This window comes from Pseudopodoces humilis, chromosome 3 (assembly GCF_049639895.1).
Source record: "Pseudopodoces humilis isolate 2021_Gansu_Grassland_sample_001 chromosome 3, ASM4963989v1, whole genome shotgun sequence".
NCBI lineage: Eukaryota > Metazoa > Chordata > Aves > Passeriformes > Paridae > Pseudopodoces > Pseudopodoces humilis.
The window spans coordinates 88,764,268-88,787,344 of record NC_142202.1 but is presented as its reverse complement, the minus strand read 5'-3'; the positions used below and the strand labels follow the sequence as shown (position 1 = coordinate 88,787,344).

Here is a 23,077-nt window from a genome sequence, read left to right as displayed (position 1 = left end):
CACTATCTCATGGGGGAAGAGGAGATAGGAAGATGATCATTTACTGCAAGGACAATGCCCACAGGAGTAGAATCAGGTTCTTTGACAACAGGAATTAGGGCTTTAGTCATGTGATGGATGGAGTATTGGTGTCTATGTTTCACAGACCATTTCAACTGCGCAAGAAAACAAAATATTCCGTCTTACTACATAGGAAGAAAAATATGTATAATGGGACTTTCTCTTGAGGATACCTACTAGATACCATTACAAGTGACTGGAAAAAAAACTATGCTGTTGCTAAAAGAGGCCAGGTTGTAATTGCTGTTGTAGAGCATCCTACAGGCTACCTTCATAACCCAAATGCCGAAGACATTAAAAAAGCGTCACTGGGCAGTAGGATCTTCAGGTCAAATGCCTCTTTAAGAACTAAAACAATGTAAAAATGACAGTAAGAAGGATGTGCAAGTATTTTCCCTTAATGTAGGTGACTGATTATGAAAGCAAAACACACCAGTGAGATTCAATCAATCAGTACAATTAAGGGCAACTTGGTAATAAAATAGGATTACTCCTTTCAATTCTCCTCTATCCCATTCCAAAAAAAATAGGGGTATGTTTCTAGATAAAATTGTAGACTGCTACAGGAAACAGTGAGACAGACATTTAACTCATGTTCTTTTTCTGTATTTGCACTGAAAATGGAGTTTTTTGTAGATAGGAAGATTTACCTCTCTAACAGAATGGGATATGAGGAAATTTCCACAGTATTTTGTAATTTCCAGATAAGGTGCCTCACCTCAACTTTTTATCAGTTAATGGCTAGGTTTAAACCCTTTAATAAATCACCAGGGATTATAATGAATGGTTTGCAAAGAGGTATTGTGGTGTAGTAATTTTGGGGTTTTTGGTTTTTTTTTTTTTTGAGGGATATACAATTGCAGAGCAAAGACCTCATAAATTGCTTTCTGGCTCAACAATATTAAATACTCGTACTAATGAATTTGGACAATTATAAAAAAATCTTTTTTTTTTTTTGGTACTGCTTTTTAAAACAGTGGGTGGTAAAAAATGTGAGGGCTAGATTACTGCCACAAATCTTATGTGGCTCCTCTGACAACAGGGTCAGGATTCAAGAGCTGACAGGGCAGTCAAATAGGAAAAGGGATAAAAAGGCCTTGTAAAATGAGGCTTAATAACAATTTTCTGTTTACCAAATATGTTTGAGGAAACATCTGATTTCTTTGACACTCTCTCTCTCTCCAGAGACCCAAAGGGAGAACCACTAGCTGGAAAGGCGAGGAGGTTATTTTAATGTGGGAAAGACACAGTACTAGTGACTGAATTCTGAATATAGGAGCAAAAAACACCAGCTAGGAAAAGAGACAAAGTTTCCTACCAGCGAGGACAGCTAAAGCTAAGCAGGCAGATTATGAACTCTAGATCATCTAGAGCATTTGAAGTGAGATTTGATATCTTTCTGAAACATGTATTTAGTACAGTTTTTAGGAGAAATAGTACTGCCTGTGTGGGCTGTGACTCAAAGGAAATAGTCCAACTTCCATTTTCAGAATACATTAATTTACAGGCTCTCTCTTGATTTTCTCTTTGCAAGTTCCGTGGATGAAGAACTGCCTAGATTATTCCATCATGTTCCACACATGCCTAAAGAAGATGTGTGTAAGTCACTCAGAAGGATCAAGAAGCTGTTCTGACCCTAACAGAACACTGGGTAGATGCATTCTTTCCTATCCTTGTAACTGCTTTCCCTAGAAACACTTGTGAGCCACAAGAAATCTGCTATCCTTAGAGACTGTACCTCAGTCAGTTTATGCCAGTAGAGAAAAACCTTTCAGGTGCATTACATAATGCTTTATATCTGTACACAGCATGAAAACTGCCAGGTTTAGTGACAAAAAAAAGGATTTTCCTCCCTTCCTGATTCTGTGTCTCTAATCAGACTGGTTGGAAACATTGATTTTTTCCATACATAGAAGTCCTCAGCTGCTCATTCAGGTAGTTTTCCTCACCTGCTGTGGGTGCCAGGCAGTATCAGAGCAATTGTGCAGAGCAGCTGGATAACCTAAGAGCAGGATGCACAACTAAAACTGGTGATCTCAGTAAGGGTAGCTGGAAGAAATCTAACAGGCCAACATTACAGAATAATAGGCTACACTGTATTGTAACAATATACTTACTAGTAAGTACAAAGATATGTATCATTATACAAAACTCAATACATACATTATAATAATGTAATACACACAAAATCAACATAGATTCTATGCTCCTGCTGCCCTTAAACTACACAAAATCATTTCTAGCTCAGAAACTGATTAAAGAGCTATAGTACAAGTTGTGATTTAATTGATACACCATATAAATAGCCTTCAATTATGTCTGGATACAGTAATTTAAATAAAAACAGACTAGGGTTTGGCAGAAAATGAGATGCATTCATATTTTGTTTGTTTCTAATTTTAATACTAAGGATATGATTCAGCTGTTAGTCTGAAATGTGGCACAGAAGAAATTATTTTTAAGTGATATTGCAATACATGATTGCACTACAAAACAAAACAGGCTTTTGTAATTCAGCAGAAAGTATGATTTCTGACCAAGCAAAAAGTTGAGCTCTGAGTGAAGACTGATTAACCAAATTAAAGATCTCTTTAAACACACTGCAACATATTCACGCTGTTTGAGAGACAGATGGAGATAGAAAAACCACATTATTGTGCAGATATGCAATAGTGTATCAGGGACTCATCCCGTTGTATGACATGAATCACCCACTGTAACAAACAATATGTGGCAGAATGTCAGGATTCCCATTCCCAGCACAAATATTTTTTTCAGAGCTTTGTATCACCTCTGTCTTTAACTGCTCCTGCCTTCAATCTGGTATGCAAACTCCTACTCTGGATGCAACTCATTTTACAGACTCACATAAATCTATTCAGTGCCTTACACAGCAAAATACAAGTGTAGACCAGCCAATAGCCAAGGCACAATCTGCTTTTCTGATGTGTTTATTGGCAGAAACCTCAATCCAAATCACAGAAAAATCTTTAATTTAGCATTGGTTTCTTTCACTGATTTTTAACTGTTCAGTTTAAGGATAATGTCTGGGAAGAGATAACAGTTGCTTATCCTGTGATTTACCATGATGTTACACATGCAATTCCCTGTTTTGACACTGAGGGAATTTTCTTAGGCCTTCCAAGCTAATAGGTCTGGTTTCCCAAACCCTCTCTAACTACAGTTATTTTACAGCTCTTGGTTGCTTTTCCCTGTCTGTTTTAACTCAGTGGCCCACGTGTGTTCGGCACCTAATGAAATCCTACAGGCTAAGGACTCATGACTAGATTGAAACAACTCAGGAATATGTCCTTAGAACAAGGTGTTGTTCACTTCCTCAAAAGCAATAACGATGTAAAGCAAATAATGAAAACAACAAACAGCTACTTTTTATCAAATCTTATTCTAAAAGTGACCTTTTTTTTTTTTTTTTTTCTCTGCAAAGTTCTCCCTGACCTTTTGAAGTCCATATTGGCTGGAAAAAACATCAGCTTTTGCCTGTGTTTTTCTGACAGCTGTTCCACTGATAGCTCTTGGACAGGATACATCTATTCATTGTGTCTAATCAGCATCTTAGAGCCCAGGTTTAACTACTGCTCAGTTTCTTATTTCTGCATTTTTACAGAGTTTATAGAAGTAAATCAACAATCAAAGGAAAATTCTGAAAAACAAGGACTTTTCCATTGTTTTCAGCTCCCTCTTGTACTGATCTCCTCAGGCTTAATTCCATGGTAAACATTCATTATAAACAGAAACTTTGAGCATGTACCTCAATCAGAAAGAGTCACAGATCCTGCTGAGCTTGTCTGCTTTCAATAATTTCTCACTTCCTCCAATCTGGCTCTAAAAACTCTGATTGTTCAACAGCGCTGTAACTGAGTTGTTACTCAGTGGGTCATTCACAACATGGAAATAATGCAGTAGTTGAGCTGGTATCTAACAGACTCAAACCTTGTTCTAGCATGCCAAAAGGACAGAGCTCAAATGTCTTTCTGTGTTTAGTAAGAAGTGAAAATAGAAACTGCATGCATCAGAGTTTTCAAACAGCTGAGAGAAAATGCAAGCAAGGAGGTAGGTAATAACTGTACTCAAGTAATTTAAACATGCAACATGAGTTATTTCTTCTTAAGCATGCTTTCGTTGACTCCTGCATCTATCTTCAGCCTTCCCCGCTGAATGAGCTCCTGTCTCTACTAGCTAGTGATATTCTGAACCATCATTCCCAACTGCATCCCATTTACAGCCTTGGGACTGCCTCACTCCTCTTTCTGCATAATAACCTTCAGTCAGCTCTGAACAAACTTGATCACTAATCTCTAGAGTCATCATATGACTCTTCAGAAAAATTATGCTTTGTATAGACTTTCAAAAAAAGACTCATGTACCTATGAGAGTTTCCTTCTGTTTTAATCCAAGTCACAAACAGTTTCCCTTTGCAGTCAATGACATAAGGGCACCTCTGGAATGCCTCTTCTCCTATTAAAAGCCTTTTCCAGTTTCTCTCAGTTTATTTGAAGGTTTTATCTCTCACCTTGATGTTTCCAAAGTGAACTGTGTAAACTTAGAAGGCAGGCAGGCTATAAAATGTATCCTAATTATCAGCATTTTTTGTATGCTGGTGAGCTAATGGCTGGGAATGTACTTTGAGATACAACTCTCACACAGAAGTCTCTTCACTAGCTAAATGGTTACAGATTTTGCTACAGGGTCTAAGGATTACACCACCTGTGTTGGTCTCACCCAAAAGAACCTTCTGTGTTGGAATGAAATAGTCTATCAAGATGCAAATCTCCCTCTTCAAAATTTGATACACAAAGCAGACAGATACAAAGCAGTTGACAGACAAAGAAGTTTCAGACATCAACTCCTTAAAAAAATTGCTACAGACACATATATTTAGAGAAATGTTCTTAAGAAAGTTTGAGCCCTGTCACTCATACATATGGATAGATGTTTAATGGAATTTAATGCCACTAACACAATTTTATCAACAAACTCTCAATGAACAGGAACTGGGATTTGTTGACTCATTTTTCATCATGACATAAGAATACCAAAGCATTATTTAGATTACTTTCTCTGTTTTTTTAATAGGCTGCAAACTTTCCCAGCTCTTCAGTGAAGGATCCTGCAAGGCTGGCCATGGCACAATCACTGCACAGTCATGCTGCTATTGCAAGTTTTTCTTTCACTGGCCACACTTTTATTCCACTGCTTGTCATTCCAACACAATTAACTTTTGAGTCACTGGTCCACTCCAGCTGCATCTGACAGACGTCCTGTAGTCCTAAAGCAGTCAATCCTTCCCAATTTCATGGAAGCAATCACCCACACTGTGAGGAAGATATTGTCCATGCCCTTACTGAAAAGCAAATGCCTACATAAGGTGAGCCAAAAAAACCCACCAAAGAATGAAGGGGTGGCGTCTGGTATACATAAAAGCTTCAGACTGAGAAAGCCCCCCCTACCTGAACAACCAAAATCCAAACATGAAACACAGAGCATGAGAAATCAGCCATTAGAAAGCAGCACTGCTGCTCTTAGACCAGTGCACTATGTCTCTTCTCTGCATTCCTGATTATTTCTCCTAAAATGAGCACTACTATACTAGGAACTGCAAAGTATTGCACCATTTTGGTAAAATACAAGTATACCACACTTTTATTTTTCCAGCTACATAACCAATATTTATGGAAACATCCTGCCTAGACATTCTGCATCATTAATGATGGAAAATGCTACCATCTCCAGAGATTAAAGTCTGTATATTTTTAGGATTCCTTTTATTTCTGCTATGTTTCTTGAACTCCTTCATATTATCATTGCATTGCTGCCAAATATTTCCTTCACAATGATTCAATTAAATATGGAATTTTTATTTTATAAACTTGATTGCTATTAATCTGTCTTTTGCATCTTTCCTGATTTTTATTTAGTCGTTCCTAAGCTTTTGCTAACCTTTCATTGCTCAAGTTGAACCAAAATCGTATTAAACTAAAGTTGGGGTTTTTTAACATCAAAAGTTGATAGTCAATGACCAATCTTTCCTTTTCAATTTGATCTTTCAATTTATTTTTTCTTTTAAAAATCTTATGTCAGTGAAGTTTTGTCATATTATTCCTTGCCATTAGAAGACTTAAAACCTTTCAAAACATCAGGAGTATATACAAATATATACCCTTTACTTACTAAACCCTCATGTTTTCATATGCTGAACATATACAGGCAACTCTTACTGTCTTGGGGAAGTACATTCTGCAGATGAATGTATTTTTATACTTCATGCATATTATTTATAAACAAGTTTATGCCATATGGCTTGGCACACGGCAAATGAGACATCCATTTTCAAACATCTCCATCCATGGAGATTCTCATCAGCCAGACCAGAAGCTGTCTAATGCTAAAACAGAGCACCTTGTTCATTAGTAATCCTCTCTTGGTTACAGGAGTAAGAATATTAAAAATAGTTGGACTTTTATTATAATTTCCTGTTTTCTGAGGGGAAGAATTTATTGAATGATTAAAAAATCTGGTCTGCTCATTGTATTTATAAATGTTATTAAAAATTTTGAATGGCGAAGTGATAGTATTTCAATTAAATTGTTCAAAGCAATAAAATCTAAAGGTTATTGGGGAGAATTGCTGAAAGGTCTCATTATACTCTATTACTAGAAATAAAACCAGCAGAAAAAAACTGAGTGATGATAAATTCAAAGTAATGCTATGAAAATAATTAAACGGAAGTATTGATAAGCATCAAAATACTAAAAGTAAATAGCTCTTAATTAATTATTATTAATCAAGAAAGATGCCCTGGATTTTTTACAAATGCCATTAAAAAACCACTAAATCAGTGCAAGCAGGACAAAGGGTAAATAGCAGTAGAAAAAGCCCTGACACTGAACCACAAAACAACAGAAGACCCATTCCATCACTGGACTTCTTCTTCCAAGACCAAGATGAGCTTCTCTGTGCCATTCTGGCCATGCCAGCCCAACAGAAAAATGAAAGAGGTAAGCTAAGGAAGAGAGAGAAAGATAGTCAGAAGTATGTAATGGAAAACCACAGCTATCTCTGCTTCTGTGCAATAAAACTTAGGGGCTAGAAAAGAAACAAATCCAGAACAATATAAGAGTGAAGACAGGTGTGAAATTATCCTCTGCTTTTAACCATGCATGAAGATGAAAGCATTTACTAATTCTTAAGAAACTGCTTTAAAATGAACAAGAGGAAGTGGAATTTGGGGGTTTTATTTCTGTTTTTACACTCAGTGCATAACTGAACTGTCAAACTCATTGCAATCTTAAGTTTTTCTGAGACCAAAAGCATAACTAAGGTTCAAAAAAATGCCTTCGATGAACTCAGGGAAGAGAAGTAAAAGCTACCACAGGGTGTCAGGCAAGATGGTCTTGGATGCAGCCTTGAAAAGACTGAATTTTTGACTGCTGGCAGCTGAAAGAACACAACTGAGGTAAGATTACTCTGCATTTTTGCTTTTTCTTTCACGCTTTCCTAAGTGATCATAACTCGGCATCCTCAGAACTGACTACACTGTCTTTTGCTACATTTAAAAAATTATGTTTACCAATACCACCAAAACCTTTTCTCTTTGTTTACAAAAATAGACAAGGAAAATCTAAACGACCCTTAACACACTGTAGGATCTGCAGTATGGTTTTCAACATGAATGAAACATTCATGCACAACACAAAATTTTTTATTTATTTAAGTATACTTTCACAATGAATTAAGTTTTAAAAATTCCATTGTCACTTTGCTGATACATGAGAAACATAGAGATAAGTAACCTGCAAGTTAAAGTAACCTAGTTAAGCCAATAACCAATTCCTTGAAAGAGTCAAAGTAAGTAACTCTTATCTCCTTGCTTTCAGTCTTATTTTTAAAATGAGATATCATCCTTTTCCTTCTTCATATGATGTCTGGGGAGGGGGGGGGGGAATGCTAATATATGTGATAGGAACACTTAACAGCATCTTGAACATTTTTTTATCATTATTACAAAGTAATTTCTTGCATGAAAAGCAATTATTTTAAATATAGTTTCTATATCTACTTTTATACAGAACCACATGGAAGTTCATTTTCAAACCAGAAAGCTGCAGACTCTTCACTGGGTCAAGCAAACTATCTTTATTGTTGAGTTGATTGACCAAATTTGTACTCACACACAGAGCTTTAAATGAAATGCCACGTGTGCAAGAGGGTCTGCTGGTGTTGCTAAGATGAACGGTCTAATGTGCAATACTAAAGCAAATTTTTTGCTACATATTACAGACCAGCAATTAAGAAACCAGAAGCAATACTGTGAGATTCAAAATCTTCTGCATGAATTTTTTAACCTGCACTGGAATAATTTCTTCTCATCTGCCACTGGTGAAAAACCTGCCCTAGGAAAAGAAAGCAGAAAGACAAGCTTAAAACTGCTGATGAATATAGACTCACCAAGACAGTTGTAAATATTTCTTTCAACTACAGCCACATCTCAATAGCATGCTCAGCTTAATGGTCAGTGTGAAATCCCTGCTCAGGTTCACGTCTCTAGTTGATCTGAAAGGGCTGACAGCTGATCTGACAGTAAGGCTGTGCCTCTTATACTGATTCTTTTGTGTGTCAGAAAGAGATCACCAAGGAATTGCTTTCACAGACTGGGTAAGTCTTGGAATATCTAAAGAGGTCTTAATCCACTCATAGTGGGAGTATCAACCCTTAAACCACACAAGATGTAGCAAAGTACCTGTATTGCTTTGAAGCAGCTGGGAACTAAGCCTAGGAAAAAGATATTGTTGGTCAGGCATGCCAACAAACAACCCACTGTTCATAACACAAATATGAAGACATTTGAGGAATCGTGTGCTCTTTGTATTGATATCTATTTTACAGCTTTACAGCAGAAAAAAACAGTAGTCTACACTGTATATTAATAACAATATAAAATATTCAGTTGAAAAATACTGGAGTTTTATTTTCAATTGAAAAATTGAAATGTTTTTAGTGTACATATCCACCCCTAAACATTCACTTTGAAGGGAAGATTTAGGATTATTTTCATCAAGCTTAAAATAAGTGGTTTAAACAACACAAGTGCTGCTCAATCAGCTAGTATCCGTTATTAGGAAAAACTTCAGCATCTATGAAAAGTCAAGAACCACAGACCACACGTTGTGATGACTCTCCTAAGTACACTGATGTTCGAATTTATTCATAATAACTTGTTAAGCAATGTTTAGGAAAAAAAAGCTGTGAAGAGCTAAAGTGCTATGACATTTTAGGCCTTGACAGAATCTCTGAATTTTATTTCCTTGATTATCAAAACTTGTGTGTTAAATTGCCAGAGATGTTGCACACTGGGAAAAACAGAACCCAGCACAGGTAAAACAGCTGCTAAAAGTTTTCCTTAGCACAGTTTTAAAGTAATTACTGTACTAATTATTTATTACTGCAAGTATTTTTGCGGAATGCGCAAGTGTAAATTATTTACTTTGACAGGCATAAAAGATGAATTTTAGAGATGCAGCTGTGCTGCTCCTCAGCATCATATTTAGCAAAATATTTTGCCTGTTGAGGCTCTTTGAAAGAGGAAAAAAACTGGAATCCCCCCTCCCACACTATAGCTTATTTAGAAACAAACATAAGATTAAAAACCATAGAGTATGAAATGGTATGTAAATAGAGATTTCATATTGTACTGTGGCATAGAAGAAATTCAGATGGCTAATAAAAAATGTGCAAAACAAATGTCATGTACCTAGAACCGACAGAGTTGTTACTGTGTGCTGTATGAACACAGATTATCTGTAACTTTCGTCTGTAATAGATAGGAGTTCCCACATATACCACAAATGAATGTTTGAGGTTAAAGAATTCCTTTTGCAATATTAGAATGACCTTCAAGCAACTAAACCCTACTTTAAGATGTTCTAATTGTTCCCACAGAAACAAGCTGGCCTCAAAGTTTGTTTTCAATTTCCCATAGGTCTCAATTTTTTCATAAATAGTTCTGGTAAAAATAACTTCCAGTGTGAAATTCGTAAATTTTTATTTTACTGAAAGGCTCTTCCTCCTTAGTGCTTTTTCATCTTTAATTAGCTGGATCAGTGAGAACAGATAATATTCTGAAATGATTGGTAAGAAAATTCTTTTAATCAATGGTATAGAGCAAAGTGAGATAAAAGAATTGAAGTTAAACAGTCAGTAAGATATTTAGGCACTTACAAGGAAGTCTGTAAGACATTGTAGCCTGAATTAAAAACAACATAAAACTCTGCATTTACCTGTTGCCTCACCACAGTAGATTCTAATAATAGAATCTGATCTGATCTGATCAACACCCCAGAAAACTGTACAAGCAGATGTCACTGCCCATCAACTGGACTGCGTTACATGAGCATGTGTTTATTCCCAGCCCTTGAATGGTGCCAATACGCTTCAGTTTAAAGCAGACAAAAGTGGCTGGGATAATGTATGCAAATATATTGGACAGCAGCGTTTAAAGTGGTAATTGGTTCAATATCTGATCATCTGACCGCACAGTTGTAAACAACGTTTTTGAAGTGGTCATGTCACCGCAGCTGCAATCTACCCTCTACATAATAGCTCCCTATTACCGAGCACTCATACGTAAAATGAATGATCAGTATCTGCTTCCCTCATTCTCCCAAGGGATGCTAACCATGTCAAATAAAAATGCTTTGCTTAAAGGGATAAAAATGTGAATCAGAAAAAGATTTTGCATGTGTTAGAAAGCACAGAACTCCTAAAGACAGTACAGCTCCTTACTACATGGAAATTAAGAGCTTGTTTGGAAAATATATTTGTATGTTTGGATAGAAATCTAAATAATATACTCCTATTTAACTAGAGTGATGTAGAATTTAATTGGTCATTAATAGTGAAAAAATTTGACTGTATTTAACAGCTGTGAACCTTTAAAAATCAGCAGATTTTAAAGCTTGAAAAGCTTCTAGGCCCTGCTCCCCTGTCTCCCCCTCTAGTTTGTTGACCCTGCATCCCATTCTGAGGCACTGAGATGTAATATGAGCCTTAGCTTTGTCACACAGACCCAGGTCCCTGGCAGTTTGGGATCACAAGTACTTGGCTGTCAGACACCTATGGATTTTATCAAATCTGTGTTGGCCACAAAAGTGTATCTGCAAAACACATCCTCCTCCTAGGAATCCCTACTGCTTGTATTTCCGATAATGTTAGCTTCAATTCCAAACGTGATTGCTAAGGTAAAACCTTGACTTGGGGAGCACATTCTGGTTTTCATTTTTACTGGGTTGACAGAAAAATAATGGAGCAGGCAGCTGTGTTTCAAGACTGAGATTAATCCTATTTACTTAATCATGGGTCTTTTGATCTGTCATATTTCAATTACATGCAAATTTTCATACTAAGTAAACATCAACCCAAAATGGACTAGAGTATTTAGCTAGTAATTGGATCGGACACCCCACAAAGCCTTAATTTTGCATAAAACCCACTGAAGAACTAGCAAAGTCAGTTACAGAACAAATCTTATCAACCAGTTAGCAACGTCCTGCTGGCAGCACCCAACACACCTCAAGCCATTTGCAAAATAGGAGCTGCAGACAGCAAAGGAAGCAGCTTGGCTTTGGAAGCGTGTCAGTGGGATTCAGTCACACACTGAAACGCCTGCTGGAAGGAGCCCAGTGTACCAACCTGAGACTGAGCTGCAGCTTTGAAATGTGGAAACTTGTGGGACAGACTGTGGTTTCTAACTCTGGCTTGGAGGTAAAATCTTCACTAGTAAAAATATGGATACCTATCATTGAGTAAGGCTGAAGGTGAAAATGAAGTAATCATATTTAAATCAAAAGTAGTTGTTCATGAAAACTTTGCTTCAGTTAAAAAATGTTCAGCTTGCTTTTTTTTTTTTCTCAGTCCTGTTTACATTTATCTGCTTTTCTCTTAGTATGTTTTCTTGGCATTTATCTTAAAATTCAGTCTCATCAGAACTTCTGAACAAGGTATAAAAACATTCCATTTCACTGACATGATCAGTGTAATTTCTGAGGGCAATATTTCATGTAATATTCAAATCACAAAATTCATAAGCAATGTGAAAACTCATTTGAATAGTTTATTACATCCTTGATTTGGTATAAATAAAACTGTTATAGTCTACTGTTTTATCCTTGTCACGCAATCCCAATATTCACTGCTGCAATAAATTAAGTCTTATAAACACCAAAACATTGTAAAACAAATTCAAGAGATGCTGCAAATAGGGAAAAAAAGGAAATTATCTAGTGCAATCTTTCTGAGTGCAAAACCCTTGAAACATGTTGCAACCAGTCAGTTAATAATTGCTTTGTAAATCTGAAATGAAGCAGAGGGGATAAAACTAACAAACAAGCCATAAAGTACAATTGTTACTTGTTTGGAGTGATTATGATTCCCTGGAAGGAAGAGTGGCACAAAAAGGCTGGTTAATATTCAAGGACCACCTCTGCCAAGCTCAGGAATGAGCATCTCAATGAAGAGAAAGTCAGGCAACAATGACAGGAGGCTTATATGGATAAACAAGGAGCTCCTGGACAAACCAAAAAAGGAAGCCAACAGAGGGTAGAACAGGTAGCCTGGGAGGAATACAGAAATTGTCCAAGCAGCCAGGGATCATGTTAGGAAAGCTAAAGCCCAGATAGGATTAAAATTGGCCTGGGCAATAGGAAAAGTACATCAGTGATAAAGGGAAGACTAGGGAAAATGTGGGCCCTCCCCAGAGCAAAACGGGAGACCTGGCTGCCAAGGACATGGAGAAGGCTGAGGTAATCAACAACTTCTTTGCCTTGGTCTTCACGGACAAGTGCTCCAGCCACACTGCCCAGGTCACAGACGGCAAAGGTGGGAACTGGGGGAATGAAGAATTGCCAGCTATAGGAGAGGATCAGACTCAAGAACATCTAAAAAATATGGAAGTGCACAAGGCCATGGGACCTGGGGAGATGCATCTGCTTGTTCTGAGGGAACTGGCTGAGAAAGTGGCTAAGCCATTACCAATCATATTTGCGAAGTCATGTCAGTCCACTGAGGCTCCCACTGACTGGAAAAGTAACCCCCACTTTCAAAAAGAGAAATAAGACACAGGAAACTACAGCTCTTTCAGCCTTACCTCAGGTCAAAAAGACCATGGAAACAAATCCTCCTGGAAGCTTTGCAAAGACACATGTAAAATGAAGAGGTGAATGGTGACAGCTAACTTGGCTTCACTAAGGGCAAATCATGCCTGACAAATTTGGTGGCCTTCTCTGACAGGGTCTATTACTGCCACTGCCAACCACGTTCAAAATGTCATAACAAAGAACCTGTTTTAATATTTCCTCCAGTGTAGCTATTATACTTGTGCTGGAAAAGACATATAATCCTTAGAAATAAATAATATGTCACACAAAATATATGCTTGCACAGATGCTGAATATTACAACAAATTTTAATATTACTCCCAAAACACACTGGTCTCTCTCCCTTATTCACCCAGGCTGAACAGAACACGTGATGGATGTTAAAAACCCAGGTGCCATCATCATTGCATGATGCTAGAATGCAGGAGCTCTCTTCCAGAATGAAAAGGATATAAGAAGGTAGCTTTCAACAGGAACCTATTACAGAAACAAACTGAGTTTTGGAAAGTCAAGAACAACTGGAAATCATGACAAAGACTGGCAAATTTTGAAATTGGCCCTGTTATCATTTTAAGCTATGACATGCCAGACTTTTCAGGAACAAGTAACTTAATGACAAATTTTCTTCCAGTGTAATGGCTTGGCAGATCTTCACCATTAGCTTGCAACAAAAATGTCATTCCATATCATGCTGCCAGCATTACAATATTCACCTAATTTGTCCCTTGTATTTTATGTTCAACATAAAGTCAGAAATTATGAAAAAGAAAATGCTTTCTTGTCCCACAGTTATTTCAAAGAATTTTAAATGGCATTTTATTACCAGTGTTCCCAAACTGGAAGCATAAGGAAATCAGAAGGAAGATTCAGAAAGACAGATTTAACTTGTTTAAAATGTAGCTCATTTCTGGGCACTTCATGCCAACAAACTTCTTTATGAAAAGCAATATCCAGCTATTTATTTCTAACAATCTTAAGTTACTTTGTGATCTTAAAAAAAAGTTTATTTGCTCTTAAAAAACTAACATTTAAATAGTCTGTTTAAACATTTTACTTGTAAAGATTCACCTTTTCCCACATCAAGAAGCCCACACCAAAAAAGGTGCTGAAATTCTGCCATGCAAGTATTCATATGCCTCACATGAGCATTTCATATCTTGGCTTCCTATTACTCATAAAAGAGGCACTCTTTGAATCTTTCCATTATTATCAAGAGACCTGGACAGACACTTCATTTTTCCCATCAAAAATAGGAACAAGTTCTCATCATATTCTTTTTAAGGGATATGAGTTCTGAACACTTTAAGAGCACTAAGAACTCTCAGGACAGACCTCAGAAAAGAACTCACGTAATTCTAGTACTACTTCACTTAATATTTAGTACACATATGCTTCAATTCTAAGACAAATTTAAGTATGAAAATAGACTGGAATGAATTTATAAATGTGGAAAAAATCATTTTCAGAGAATTTGAAGAAAATCAATAAACACGAAGATAAATATTCCAGAAAATGATTTATCTAGTATAAATCAAACTGAAAAAGTTCACAGCTTTAAAGTATGTTCCTGCCCTCTCCTAGCTGATGGAAGATTGCTAAACTGTGGTCTGAGTCATAAGCTGAACAGAAATGTCTTAGGAATGTTTTGTTCATGCTGTTTGCTCCACAAGAAATTCATTAACTTCATTAGCATGATATTTAGGTAAATTGTTACATGTATTAAAATGTTTTTACAGACTTAAATATTCAAAAATCTTGAAAGTGTACTCTCATACTAATGTCTGCAATCAGAAAACAAAAGTCATCTACCAGTTCCTCCAGAAAAGAAGAAAGGAAAGCAAAAAACAATGACAGACAGAAATAGTAAAACACCTAGAAAATTTATCAGAGCATCAACACTTAATGGCCTGTTTGGCATCTCCCTGGGACAAAAGAATGAAAGATGAAAGTTCAACAGAACAGAGTGAAGGGGTTTTTTCCTTAGTCTAAAGGGACAAACTCAACGTAACAAAACCTGTCATAAAAGAATGTTTCAAGTGACTTACTGGAACCAGGAATTTTTTTATTTCTTCTAAGGCATGACTCATACGAGAATACGCTTCCCCAGGTGGAGCAAACACTTCAATTAATACGTGGAGCTCATCACTCAAGTGCGCATATTTGGCTTCTCCGCTTTTCCTTAGTTCTTCCTCCTATGAAGAAAGGGTGGATTTGGTTTTTAGAACTGGAAATCTACTAATTTTGCAGTGATTTGACAGATAACATGACAGAAAGACATACTATGAGCAGACTTTTAAATCCTTTGAGAAATAAAAGTCTGGTTCAAGCCACTTAAAGATTTAAAAATCAGTTTTGAGTGTTTGAATGATAAAACCAGCATAATTATCATCTAAAGCAGATTTTAATCAACACACTGAAAAAATGCTAAATACTCCAGAAGGAAGTACTGACATATTAAATCCATAATGGAAAAGCTGCATTCATCTGTCTGAATCTTAGATCTTCGCAAAAAAAACCACAAAAAAAATCATAAAATAAAGATGCATTTAACCATTTCAGAACACTATTGTTTAGTAAACTCTTTAGGTTCTTCAACAAATATCTGCAGCCTGTACATTTTAGTATCACCAAAAGAATAAAATATGCCCTAGGACTTTTAGTTCAGACAGAGAATCACAGGATAGTTTGGGTGTGAAGGGACCTAAAGAATATCTAGTTCCTGTGCCCCTGCCACGAACAGGGACACCTTCCACTAAATCAGGTTGCTCAGGACCCCATCCAACCTGGCCTTACGCACTCCCAGGGATGGGGCATCCACAACTTCTCTGGTCCAACTGTTCTAGTGTCTCACCACACTCCTAGTGAGGTTAACTTTTCCTAATGTTTAACCTAAAACCTACTCTCATTCAGTTTAAAGCCACTACCCCTTGTCCCCTCACTATGCACCTTTTCAACAAGTGAAAAGTGCTCTGGCTTTCTTGCCCTCTTTCTGTACTTGAAAGGTACATAAATTTACTGTAAGCCTTCTCTTTTTCAGGCTGAGCAATCCAAATTATCTTCATAGCAGAAGGGCTCCAACACTCATCATCTTCATGGCCCTCCTCTGGACTTGCTCTGACAGATCCATGTGCTCCTTATGCCAAGGGCCCCTGAGCAGCTCTCTGTACTCAGTGATGTCTGAGCTTCAGCCCCAGTCCCAATTCAGGGAAATGCAATGCAGTGTTCACCAGCTAAGATGCTGAATCACCTCACCTAGATATAGCACAACCATCTTTGGGTCCCAATTTTCTAGCTATAAAATAAGCCTAACAATCCTACTTCACGTTAGAGTAATGTTCTGAAATGTCAATCCACTTTCTTACAATAAGCTTTGAGATAGGCAAATGTAAATTGCAAAATACATTCGTAGTAGTTACTGCTCCATAAAAATCAAAGACATAGAATAGTGATCATGTTAAAGGCACTGGCTATGACAACATAATGAAAAATCTATGCCATTACTACACAAGATAGCTATAAGTAATGCTAAAGCAATGATGAGTTGAACTCTCAGTCTTCAAAAATATTTTGAGAAATGTAATTTAGAAGAAAATATGTATATACAGAAAACATTACCACAGAAGAAGTAAACTAATTTGCTTGAAAATGGTGAAAAGATTCTAGCTTCTTAGTATATACTAAAATATAGTTTATTAACATTTAGCTAAGATACAGAAACTGTAAAAACAGAACTACAATTCTTAGTGATTTAGCTTATTTAATTCTGCATTAACTTCACTTATTTTAGCTTTGACCAGTTTACACCAATGCTTGCTATCAAAAACATCTGCAAGATGCTATGCTCCTAAAAATAAGTATTCAGTTCTTTTTATCTATGTTAGAAGATCCAGCCTCAAGGATTGTTGATTTTCCAGATAATACAAAGGCTACATCCTGTAGCTGCAGAGCATGAGAACTATTATTTTATTTCTAAAATAAAATACTTGCAATAACTGAGTTCCCATTAGAAGCCAGAGAGCCTTTCTGGAGTCCAGCCTTGATTTAGTTTCATAGGAGAGGAGCCCAGTTAAAACCCTGTGAGCTCTGCTTGCTTTAAATAATGGGAATTGGGAATGATGAGGAGGCTCTCCTCTAAACTGTGTTTCTGAGTCAAACAAAAACACTAATGAATAACACCCCATGCAGGACTGCTAAGGACTGAAATGGGTTATGAGACTTTCTAGCACCTGGTACATTAAGGTAGAGTAAGTGGGATCATCACAAATCTATTTTTTATGGTGTTCTTTACAAGACTATCTGGGTGCTAATGGCCTTGCAAGGCCCTAGTGGCCTCTAAAACACCAGTGCAATTACTTGTGGACTTTGGCAGTTTCTTATATAACTTTGCCTTAATCGCCTCTAAGGTTCAGGTATTCCTCAGCTGCTGTCTGTAACTTTTGACAGATTCTCATAGCTTTTTGTGCTCTACAATTGCCTACATCATGCCCAGCAGTTTTCTAGACCCTGTTCAGCTTTCACAGCCTTAGTCAGTGTCCATCCAGCAGCCAAGTGGTTCTCTCACAGCACAAGCACAGAAATACTATCTGCTTAAGCTTACTTATATAGATACAGAATGAAACACAGTGGAAGGTGATGCACATCGAAAGCCTGATGGATTCACTGAATCAAAATCCAGTTAAGTCTCAGGCACTGGATCTTAGGGTAGAAAACTAAAAACCTGGGGCCTGATTAGAACTGCTTTATAAAAGAAAAGGAATAGATTCCTTGAGCTTCTGGATTAGAGCAATTGCTCTTAGTTCTGACTTTTAGATTCATAGTATGGTTCTTGCTTAGTTCACAGTGACAATGTTTTACTTCAGTGTGGGTTGAGCATAGCAGAGAAAACATGAGAGACAACTGTCCCTCATCCTGATCCTCTTCCACTCCATTCTGCATGTCAATTCCCTTCACTTCTCAAGAGTGACCAAACTCAGCTCCCCTCATACAACGTGCTTCAGATTTCCTTTATTCCCTTCATTCTCTCTTCTTCCTCTCATTCTTAGAGTATCTGTCACACAGTGCTTAAGTGATGCTTAAAGATCCCTCAACATGATGCATGGCTCTATAACCCACTCTCTCATATGGTAACAGGTATTTTGAAACATCTACTGTGTTTTAGAATTTTGAGTTCACTAAAAAGGGAAAATTACTTATAAAACTATAGCAGAAATATTAGGAGTACAAACCTCTGCAAAAGTGAAGCATGTGAGTGATAGGAACACAAAGGCCAAGAAAAATGATGAGTTATCTCTGGATGTGAAAGAACTCTTAATATTTTAAAAGGATGTGTGTTGACAGAGGACTGCTTTTTTTCAGGAAGCCTGGCTAAAATGCTTGAATAGAAATACTGGAATAAAGTTGAAAGAAATGGAGTTTGCAAAAGAAAACAAAGTTACACAGTCTAGATTGGTGAATCAAAAGTGTCCTCATAACACTGCAATAACAGGATAACAAAGAATAATAGAAAAGAAACTTGCATTAGGAATTGTGTAGATCTTTGAGATAAATTTCATCAATACAATACAAAGAACTTATAATAAAACAAATACAGCTACGAAAAGAAACAATGGGTGTCTTATGAGACAATATGAGAATTGCAATGGATTTTATATCTTGCAAGAATTTACAAAGAAAAGCATAGTGCAGAGACTAGACAAAGATGATAATGACAAGGCTGCTGCTACACAGGCATTATTCATAAGATCAATTTGGCAATGCTACAGAAGAAAATTAATGAGCATGCAGTTTGACAAATGCAAACCTATTAATTTTTAATCTGCACATAAATGAGAAAAAAATCAAAATGTTGTCTGCCACACTGGCAGTAGCAAAAGTAATAGTGAACTAATTTCTTGGGGGAACTGGGTTTGGAGTTAAAAATCTTTCAGGTCCAAGGTCCCATCATTGGAGAAACAAAGAACAAAACAAAACAAAAGAAACAAACAAAACAAAAGAACAAAAAAAGGAGAAACAATGTGATAATGGATGAGGCATTGGAAAGAGATTCAGCAGAGTACAGAATGAAGTTAAAAGACCTTAAAGACCTTAGCTGTTCTTTGACTCTTGTTTTTAAACTAGATATTCTCACTCCAGGAAGAAGAATAAAGAAGATGGAGGTGGTGAGTACATGAAGAGAGCTCACATAGTAGGGCAAAGAGAGTGGGTGTACAACACCTGCAGTCAACCACAGAGACCCCATTATGAAACCCAGGCATTAGAAAGAACATCGCCTACAACAGAGAAAATTACTGCAGATACAGGTGACAACAATTATTTTTCTATACTTGATTCATCGTTAAAATTTTCATTGTTACTTCAGTGAAATGGAGCAGAGAAGTGTGTACATTCAGTAGTGTCTTGGGGAAACAGGTCCTTCAGTGTTTTATTTCCTGATGCTTTTCATAATGAAATGAAATGCAACAAAATCTTAATGGCTAGGAGGTATTAAACCACAGCTACATAATCTTGTTGTTTAGAGGGGTGAAAAGGAAAAAAAAGACTAATTAGCAGAAGAATGTGATAAGACAACCACTATTGATAGAACCCTAACATCTGACATGAAGGTTAAATGAAGAAAAAATTTAAACTCTTCGGAGAAAAAAAAAAATCCCTGCCAGAAAACTAAGAGCAGTGATAGAGTTCACAGACCTACAAATGTTTCTACATTTGTACAAATCTAGGCAGAAGCTAAAACAGCACAGATAAGAACCACCTGGGCATTAGACAATTGCTCCTTGAATTAACCAAGCCAAAGACGTTCAGTGAATACAATCAATGAATTGCAAGTTTGCTAAGCTTATGTAGGAAATCAAAGATCCTCAAGAAATGCACGATTAACATACCTAAAGATGCTTCATATGATTATTTTAATCTTAAAACTTATGATCATAACTAGGAATCACTGCAATCCAGATGCCTTCAGATTCAGGAAGAAGACTTTGCCATAATTAATGAGAGTAGAAAATGTCATGCTTTTATTTATGAGAGGCTAATTAACAATTTGTTGCAACCAAGTTACAATATAGTTTGCTTGAACTCCAAACAAGATGTTACAGTTTTACTATGGGTGAGAACATATCTTAAAAGGAGTCCTTTTTTTTCTTTTTTCCCTTTAATAAATACAAGGTTTATTAGAAGTATAGTTCCATACTAATGATTGCAGTTCAAATTCCATGCAGGCAAAATGACACATAAACTAACTTTCTAGTGTCTGACTCTTTCCCTGGTTTTATGCTCACCATTCTACTGCCCTGGGGATCCTACAGTTGATGGCTTCACTGCGGAGAGGACAACACTGATATGAGTTGCAGTACTTCTGTGAGAAGCTGCCAGAAGTTTCCTCAGAGTCTGGCAGAGCCAATCCCAGATGGCCCCAAGACGTGGCTGGCCAAGGTACAAACACTCCTGTGGCAACGTGTTTAAGGAGAAGAAAGAAAAAGTTGTATTTCAGATGTAACTGTGGCCAGAGAAGAGCAGAGTGGTAACATGTGAGAGGAACAGCTCTGCAGGCACCAAGGTCAGTTCAGAGGGAGGGACAGGAGGCGCTCCAGGTGCCAGAGCTGAGATTCCCCTGCAGCCCCTGGTGCAGCCCATGGTGAGGCAGCTGTGCCCCTGCAGCCCATGGAGGGACACAGGGATGGAGATCCACCTGCAGCCCATGGAGGGACACAGGGGTGCAGAGATCCACCTGCAGCCCATGGAGGGACACAGGGGTGCAGAGATCCACCTGCAGCCCATGGAGGGACACAGGGTGTGGAGATCCACCTGCAGCCTGGGGAGGAGCCCCACACTGGAGCAGTGATGCCTGAGAGGAGGCTGTGACCCCATGAGAGCCCCATGCTGGAGCAGGCTCCTGGCAGGATTTGTTTCTCTGTGGGGCACCCATGGTGGAGCAGGCTGTCCTTGAAGGACTGAATCCCACATGAGCCACATTGCACCATTAAGCATAGAACTGTTGCCTGTGGGATTGACTGGTGTTGGAAAAATCCATGGAGGACTGTCTCCTGTGGGACGAACCCCACACTGGATCAGGGGAAGGACTCCTCCTCTGGACCAGTGGCAGACATAACCTGTGGTGAGCTGAGCTGACTGTAATCCCCATTCCCTGTCTCCCTGCACCACTGGGCGAGAGGAGGTAGAGCTGGGAAGGAGGGAGTAGTGGGCAGAAAGGCAGTTTTAAGATCTTATTTTTCTTCTCATTACCCTGCTCTGATTTTGTTAGTAACAATTAATATCTCCAATTCTAGCCTCTTTTGCCCTTCACAGTATTTGGTGTGATCTCTTTCTGTCCTTACCTCAGCTCATGAATCCTTTGCTATATTTTCTCTCCCCTCTGCAATTGTGGAGAGGAGAGATAGAGAGGCTTTGGTAGGTACCTGGCATCCAGACAAAGTCAATCCACTACAGACACATAAAACAGACCGCTGTAATTTTTTCCTCCTCTCTCTTGGAAGGACTGGGGGTTATTTTTAGGATGGTAAACATGCTATATACACTGTTTAGCAACTCCATTTCCCATCCAAATTCACTAGATATGGTTTTACACCTGCTCTATGTGTTCTTTGCTCTCTTTGTAACTCATGAAGTGATTTTACTCAGATCCCAATGTTGTGTCCCTTTAATGACCTGCAGCTGACCTTGATTCCTAGTCCCCACTCACAGTCCCAGAGCCTTCCTTATCATCCCATGCCTTTGCTTTCAATGCCTCCACTTCCATCCCAACCCTGTACTCCTCTGTGCAGCACTTTTATTCCAGGGCCATTCTAGCACCCTCCACATAGAATAATGATTTACTATTGCTACCGTTAATTACAGATATAGTACAAACCTAGGCAAAAAGTAAAGCAGTGAAGGTAAAAATCACTCAGCCATTAGACAAGGGCTGCTGGAAGTCAGCAAGCTCAAAGGGAGCTGAGGACAGACCCTGAGCAGTCCAGAGAAAGTCTGGCAGGTCCCAGCCCTTTGCTACAGTTTCAGAACAAAGCCTGCAACCTGCAACAGGTGATGGCAACACCACATTTACTGGGACACAGGGCTACCAGTGTCAGTGGAAACACAACAAAAGGGACTAATTGCCTCTGATGACCAGTTCTGAAAAGCACTCTTGGGATACAGAGATTTTTTTTCATCTACATGTGTGCAATTTTAAACCTAAATATATAGCTGGATGAGGCCTTCTGCTTTCAATGCACTTCTTAGTTCTACCAATGCTAGATTATACATCTTTCTGTCCCAGGGTATAAACAATTGTTTGGGCTCTGCAAAAGTGCAAACTGTGATGGCTACAGCTGTTGCTGAGGAGGAGTCTCTGCACAAAAGGATCAAAACTAATGAGCACAGACTGTAGTCCCAAACTTTACCACCCCTTATAAAAGGGCTCCTTACTATGATTCAGGGTTTTGCTCAACCACACCCAGGCTGCTGACAGCCAATGCCAAATCACCACATTCAAAAGGATAAATACAGTTATTTAGTGATTTGAAAAAATGAAGAGTAGAGGGATATAATAAAAGCTGATGGCATTGTAAGAGCTTTAAAAGCTTACTGTGTCACCAATAAAGCAACAAGCCTTTGGCAGAAGAGAAACATCATTTGAAGAAAGCAGATATAACTTCATTTACACTGGTTGGAGGAAAACATACTTTCTTTTCCTCTGCTGTCATGTTCACTTTCCAGAAATAATTTTAATAGCTTTTTTTGAGAGAGAGAATTACCTTAAAGTGATACAAATATTATAGACACTAATGTTTTGTTACAATAAGCTAGCTGATGACAAATTATCAGTCATCTTTAAAAGAAGGTTTACTGCA

General features: G+C 37.8%; 1 protein-coding gene across 1 annotated transcript in view; it reads right to left on the bottom strand.

Annotated features, from left to right (window-relative positions):
• The window catches only part of KHDRBS2 (KH RNA binding domain containing, signal transduction associated 2), a 312,149-nt gene that overhangs the window by 137,081 nt on the left and 151,991 nt on the right, over positions 1-23,077 (bottom strand). Inside the window, exon 4 of the mRNA XM_005518121.3 lies at positions 15,275-15,421. Coding sequence (XP_005518178.2) covers positions 15,275-15,421 — 147 coding nt within the window. The remainder of the gene's footprint in view (positions 1-15,274; positions 15,422-23,077) is intronic.